This window comes from Topomyia yanbarensis, chromosome 3 (assembly GCF_030247195.1).
Source record: "Topomyia yanbarensis strain Yona2022 chromosome 3, ASM3024719v1, whole genome shotgun sequence".
Taxonomy (NCBI): domain Eukaryota; kingdom Metazoa; phylum Arthropoda; class Insecta; order Diptera; family Culicidae; genus Topomyia; species Topomyia yanbarensis.
In genome coordinates, this window is record NC_080672.1 from 73,762,970 (window position 1) to 73,769,280 (window position 6,311).

At 47.1% G+C, this 6,311-nt stretch overlaps 2 protein-coding genes across 4 annotated transcripts; one reads left to right on the forward strand and one right to left on the reverse strand.

The window, feature by feature from the left end:
• The first annotated feature begins 265 nt into the window (after positions 1 to 265).
• LOC131691896 (polyribonucleotide nucleotidyltransferase 1, mitochondrial-like) lies at positions 266 to 3,181 on the forward strand. 3 transcript variants are annotated; one of them, XM_058978636.1, is made up of 5 exons: positions 266 to 518; positions 575 to 2,132; positions 2,189 to 2,629; positions 2,685 to 2,937; positions 2,989 to 3,181. In XM_058978636.1, the coding sequence occupies exons 1-4, from the start codon at positions 388 to 390 to the stop codon at positions 2,901 to 2,903; spliced, it is 2,349 nt and encodes a 782-aa protein (XP_058834619.1). In that variant the 5' UTR covers positions 266 to 387; the 3' UTR covers positions 2,904 to 2,937; positions 2,989 to 3,181. The 3 variants fall into 3 exon arrangements, with proteins under 3 accessions (XP_058834619.1, XP_058834620.1, XP_058834618.1); XM_058978637.1 differs by having other exon boundaries at positions 3,012 to 3,181; XM_058978635.1 differs by lacking the exon at positions 2,989 to 3,181 and having other exon boundaries at positions 2,685 to 2,951.
• Positions 3,048 to 4,490, reverse strand: LOC131691897 (cytoplasmic dynein 2 heavy chain 1-like). The gene is made up of 4 exons (XM_058978639.1): positions 4,223 to 4,490; positions 3,963 to 4,166; positions 3,402 to 3,905; positions 3,048 to 3,338 (listed from the first exon to the last, which is right to left on the reverse strand). The coding sequence occupies exons 1-4, from the start codon at positions 4,445 to 4,447 to the stop codon at positions 3,048 to 3,050; spliced, it is 1,224 nt and encodes a 407-aa protein (XP_058834622.1). The 5' UTR covers positions 4,448 to 4,490.
• Between the last annotated feature and the right edge of the window lie 1,821 nt (positions 4,491 to 6,311).

Here is a 6,311-nt window from a genome sequence, read left to right on the forward strand (position 1 = left end):
GTTTACATGGAAGTTACGTGAGTTCGAATGTAACAGATGAGCACCCGTTGCGCTCGCACTCACGCATCTGACAAAGTAAACAAACCACCGAGAATTGTCAAACATGAACTTCATTCATTATGAGTTCGTTCGTGTCGTCATCTTGTAGAACTCAATAGGCTCATGAATCAGGGCAACCTTTTGAAAACATGCCCCCAATTTACACGACGTCTCTGCGCGAAAAGAAGGCCAAAACAAAAAAACGTGTTTCTGACAGCACGACCGGTACTCGTGCAAAACAAATCGAAATCGACAGTCGCTAGTACATTAGGCCATTCGTTGTCGTAACAGGTCCCGTTTAATCGAAATAGTTAATAATATTCGTAAGATTATATTAGCTAAATTAGAATGTTACGGCACATCAATCGGAAACGTGTAGGCTTTAGGATACTGTCAGGACCTCGTATTCATCACCATTTCCACCGCTCGCTCAGTTCCGTGCTGGAGACACCGGATGTGGACGTATCGCTCAGTACAGGGTTAGTGCGATATGGGTAAATTTAATGCGTTCGCAATAAGTTATTGTCCATTTCAGTCGCATCGTCCGTATTTCTTCCGGCAAATACGCCCGCTTCGCGGATGGCTGTTCCGTTGTATCGATAGGCGATACGGCCGTGATGGTAACGGCGGTAGCCAAAAGCAAACCAACCAGCGGTAGTAATTCGTTTCTACCATTTGTAGTTGATTATCGGCAGAAGGCTGCGGCCGCTGGCAGAATTCCAACAAATTTTCTGCGTCGAGAACTGGGACCATCGGAAAAGGAGATACTGGCGGCCCGTTTGGTGGATCGTTCGGTGAGGCCATTGTTCCCAGCGGAGTTTAGAAGTGATACTCAGCTGGTGTGTAATATGTTGGCAATCGATTCCAGTAACCTACCGGACGTGCAGGCGATTAATGCTGCTTCGGCAGCGTTAAGTCTTAGTGATATTCCTTGGAACGGGCCGATTGGGGCAGTTCGAGTGGGGCTGGTAGACAATGAGGTGATTATCAACCCTACGAGAAAGGAACTACAACTTTCCGCTTTGGACTTGGTAGTATCTGCCACGAAGCAGAATTTGGTTGTGATGTTGGAAGGTCGGGGTGATGTCGTTAATGAGAACGAGCTGAGGATGGCAATCAAGAAGGGCACGAAGGAAGCTCAGTTGATTATTAATGGAATTGAGAAGCTTCAGAAATCGTTTGGGAAACCGAAAAGAACGTTGGAACCATTGCCGCAGGCGGAACAGGAAATTGAGGCTGCCGTACGGACTATGGCAGAGATGCGGTTGCGGGAGATTTTTAGGGATTTTGCGCACGACAAATTCAGTAGGGATAATGCTGTTACCAACACCAGAATCGACACAATTGATAAAGTGTGGTCATGTTATCCGAGCTCAGATCCAGCGTTGATCACCGACTGCTTTAATCGGTTTGCGAAGTTTGTTTTCCGCGAGATGGTCTTCGAAGAGAATCGAAGATGTGACGGACGATATTTGGACGATCTAAGAAAAATATCCTGTTCCGTGAATCTACACAGGCCATTGCATGGGTCAGCACTTTTTCAACGCGGTCAAACGCAAGTGTTTGCCACTGTGGCTTTGGATTCTCCGGAAAGCGCCCTCAAGCTAGATCCGATTACCTCGCTAGACACGGGCGTCAAGTCAAAAAACTTCTTTCTTCATTATGAGTTTCCACCGTATGCGACTGGTGAGACGGGTAAGATTGGTCCCGTTGGTCGGCGGGAAATTGGTCACGGTGCACTAGCTGAGAAAGGTCTATTGCCAATCATTCCCAACGACCATCCTTTCACGATTAGACTGACGTCGGAGGTGCTGGAATCAAACGGTTCCAGTTCGATGGCGACGGTTTGTGCGGGATCGATGGCGCTGATGGACGCTGGCATCCCAGTGCATGAAGCAGCAGCCGGTGTTGCCATTGGGTTAATGACGAAGTACGAAAACAACGATACTAAGCATCTGGAAGATTATCGAATATTGACGGATCTGTTGGGGATCGAAGATTACATGGGTGATATGGACATGAAGGTAGCCGGAACCCGAAAGGGAATGACGGCGATTCAGGCTGATATAAAAGTTCCGGGAATCCCACTGAAGGTAAGTTTCAAGGGGATATTTTTTATTCTCACAGTGATCGAACTTGGACTTGACAGGTCGTAATGGAATCGCTTCAGAAGGCGATGGAAGCACGTTTCAAAGTCCTGGACATAATGGATCAGACCATCGGAACGACTAGAACGTTAAAGAAAGACTGCTGGCCAGTGACGGATCGATTGCAAATCGAACCTCACCAGCGCTCAAAATTGGTCGGGCCTGGGGGAATCAACATCCGACGTCTGTATTTGGAAACGGGCGTTCAATTGACCCAGGAAGATGAAAACACGTTCCGGATATTTGCTCCCTCGGATGCGGCAATGCACGAAGCGAAAGAGTATCTCGAAAAACTGATGAAGGTGGACAGGGTGCCGGAGCTGGAATTTGGGTCGATTTACACTGCCAAAATTGTGGAAATGCTGGACACCGGAGTCATGGTGAAGCTATATCCAACGATGCCACCGGCACTGCTGCACAATTCGCAGCTGGATCAGCGGAAGGTGAGTTGAAATAAGTTCTTTTCATTGTGGCAATTGTAATTTCCAATTATTGCAGATTGCCCATCCATCGGTTTTGGGTTTCGAGGTCGGTACGGAGATACAAGTTAAATATTTCGGCCGGGATCCGGTATCCGGGTTTATGCGTCTTTCACGCAAAGTACTTCAAGGACCAGCGACCAGTTTGGTCCGAAATCTAGATCGATCGGGAAGCGCTGTCAGCGGTAGCAATCCTCAGTCCGTTCCTATTAGCGATTCCAACGACGTGAAATCGTAGCTTTATTGAACAAACTAGGAGCTAAAAACTACCGGTGCTTAAGACTATATAAACAAATTCTGTAAATAATTCTACATTATTTTAGGCCTATAAATTGAATCAAAATAGTAAATGAAGGTTTGCGAGTATTACTACAATGACGTTCTAGTAGCTTTCGGGTACGACGAAGGCAATTCCTGCTGCCACCAGCTGGGATCTGCCAATCCCTTGACCAACATCGACAGTAATTTCGCAGATCAAATTATCCCGTGAAATGTTGCTGTACAGTGGAATTTCAAACCGATCGTCGCGAGTTTTGCTAGCAGAGCTGGTTTGCACATTACTAGGCAACAAGGTATAATCTAAGCTGAAAGTTCCTGTGTAAACGGGACCGGTTTGCTCCATAGCTCCTTGTTTGATCGTAAGCCTTCCGTTCGCTAGAGAACCACCATCAATCTTTGAATAAAAAACAAGGTTTTTAGGTTAACACAGGTTAGGTATCCAGTAAAATTAACGTACCAACAACTGAGCGATAGTTAGAGCCGTTTCCCTTCTTCGATCATCGAAGTAAGCACACAGCTGTAGCTCCGTCGTTGACACACTCAGTTCGTGCGATTTAATAAGTTTGATCGTTGTTAGAAATCCTTCAACATTGAACAGGCAGTTGAAATTGATTTCCTTGATCGCTTTCTCTTCCACCAAACTATTGTATAGCTCTTCAGTTTCCTTGGTCTTGAACCCAATCGCCTTCAGGTATTCGATCACAGTTTTGGGTCCACTCCAGATTCGACGCCATTGCAGGGGTACCTGATTGTCGCATATGGTAACAAGCATCGAGCGATCTTTACCTGAAATAATATTGATTTCTTTCAACGAGTTCTTGATAGTCTGCAGACATTCGTTGATCGCGTCGTAAAGATTGCTAACGATCGTCAACTCCGACAAGACGAATATCATCCAAGGATCGTCCTTGTTTTTGTTGCGATCGACAATTCCGTCTAGCCGTTGGGCGATCGTGCCATTCTGAAATACAAGAATCATGAATATTTTCACAGCAGAAACACCAATTCAAAAAGTTACCATCAACTTATTCCATAGGTTAATAATCGGTTTGACGCGTTTCTCGTAATTTTGGGCTGTTGTGCTACTAAAGTACATTAGCCGTAGTTCCTTCAAGGTGTTCCTACAGAAAATCACATCCCGCGAAGCATTGGTTGAAACAGGAATTCCGTACAGGCTGGGAGTTTCCGTGTCGGGCAGTTGATCAAGCACTTTCACGTAGTCCTGAAGAAAAAAAATTGAATTTTAATAAAATAAAACATTCACCAATTTTAACCCACCTCCAAGTTATTAGAATTCGGAAAGCTAACGTTCATAAACATCGGCTGCCAGCGACTAGTCATGATCTTTTCATCGAAAAACTCTCGTAGCAAATGTTCCAGTTTTTCGAAGTCATTATCGTTGTCGATGCGACCGCCGTAAGCGACCTTCTCGCAGAGACCCTGTATCAGCGGCCAGTGTATTTTCAACGTGTTGAACCCGTCGGTGTACCGGATTAGCTGCATGGCCGTGCGTAGATCCGAATCGCAAAAGTCGTACCATTTGGACCAACCTAGAGGAGAGGGCATAGTTTAACAATCACGATGACTAACCTAGTAATTGAGAACACTGTGTGGTGGAATTAAATTGGAGTTTTGTCAACAAGCCGTGGAACTATTTAAGGTGTTTCATAATTCGCGTTCCCTAGACAGGTTAGACCTTCTACTTACTTGAGCCATTTGGCTCCGAACACTAATCGGATAGTCCCCGCAGATTAACTTCCGCGAGCCATTGAGATCCTGTTTCCGTTATCCATATAGCTCCCAGCTTTGTCGCGATCAACTCAAATAGTACCCGGCGGGGGACCTAGGCTACTCAATTGACCAAGAAGTACGTGCCGGAGATTCTGGTACCTTGGACGCGGTCCTTTCAGTCTAGTCCTGCACGGTGGATCAAGGCTACACATGAGCTTCCCGGAAGGGTGCAGAGGTCGATGCGGAGATTCCGGTATACTGGCACCTCGACAACCCGCAAGCGTTCTAACCCCTCGCGGTGGGTTGGCCTATTCAACGGGCCAGCCAGTAGGTGCCAATTCTGTCTAGCGATTCCGGATAGAGCGTAGCTTCCGGTTCATTCTAATTCCCGACAATGGATCTAGCCTACTCACGAGCAACCCAGTAGGGAGTCGCGATCAGTTCGGCGATCCTGGTGAAGCCTGTCGTCTGGTGCACTGGCGACCTGAAGCCGGTGCTACGTTGCGTACTACTCAACTGGCCTCCGGCGATGGATCTAGTCTACACCGACGGAGAGTTTCCCGCTGCCGAAATTTCTCTTGATACCCGTTTGGTGGTTTCACGGCGGCTTTTTAGTAGACGGCGCTTCTTTGTTGGTCCCTTCGCCACGTCCTTTGCAACTCGTAACCACTCTATTGAGAGCTTCCCAGATATGCTCATCATGGCACATCTCTTCGACGATATCGACTGTCACACCAGGCATACTCCTTCAAACTTCTTCGAACTTTTGGCATTCGAAGACCACGTGTTCCGGTGGCTCATAGGTTCACGAACTCGGGCAAAAAGATGACAAGGCATTTCTAAGGTTATGCAGGTACTTCCGGAAGCATCCGTGCCCGGACAAAGACTGAGTCAAATAAATTGGAAGTTCATCTTCCTTACTCCGCGATGTTCCACTTTTGCTGCCACTGAGCCAACGATTCCGCTCTCCGCTTTCCACGTCCTCAGCCAGATATGATGCATGCCAGATATGATGGGAATCATCCCGGCAATGACGCATATTGCCTCCGATGATATCGTTCTGTACGCACTCGTGACACAAACGGCCATTAGGCGAAACATGCTTGTCAACTTCGTCTGGTTCCGCTTTGAGTACAGTGCAGCAGCCCAGGCCGATACGCCATACGTCAGTCTTGAGGATGAAACACCCGTCAGGAAACGTCTCGTACTACATCTTGCTCCTCCGATGTTCAGCATGATCTTTGCAAATACATTATTATCGTAGCCTTCTCGCATACATAGTCCACATGGCTGTTGTAATTTAACCGATCGTTGACTATCACACCCAGGTGGCTTAGCGCACGCATCGATGAGACTGAGTGTCCGCAACCGCCGATCACGACGCGCTGGATTTTTTGGATCAGCACTACCTCCATCTTGTGGTGAGCCAGCTGTAACTTGACGTCAGCCATCCAGTTTTCCACAATACATATTGTCTCTGCCGTCACCATCGCCACTTCTTCGCGGGTTTAGTCGGATATCGTCAGGGTTACGTCAGCTATAAAGCCGACGATTTCCACTCCCCTGGGCAGTTTCAATGTTAACTCTCCATTGTACATTATATTCGAGAGCGTTGGGCCGAGTATGGAGCCCAAAG

Excerpts from the sequence above, each read along its gene's own strand:
- LOC131691896 (XM_058978636.1), top strand. The coding sequence starts at position 388 with ATGTTACGGCACATCAATCGGAAACGTGTAGGCTTTAGGATACTGTCA. Across the intron at positions 519-574 it reads GACGTATCGCTCAGTACAGG|TCGCATCGTCCGTATTTCTT; the intron begins GTTAGTGCGATA and ends TGTCCATTTCAG. Across the intron at positions 2,133-2,188 it reads TTCCGGGAATCCCACTGAAG|GTCGTAATGGAATCGCTTCA; the intron begins GTAAGTTTCAAG and ends TGGACTTGACAG.
- LOC131691897 (XM_058978639.1), bottom strand. The coding sequence starts at position 4,447 with ATGCAGCTAATCCGGTACACCGACGGGTTCAACACGTTGAAAATACAC. Across the intron at positions 4,167-4,222 it reads CGAATTCTAATAACTTGGAG|GACTACGTGAAAGTGCTTGA; the intron begins GTGGGTTAAAAT and ends TTTTTTCTTCAG. Across the intron at positions 3,906-3,962 it reads ACCTATGGAATAAGTTGATG|AATGGCACGATCGCCCAACG; the intron begins GTAACTTTTTGA and ends CTTGTATTTCAG.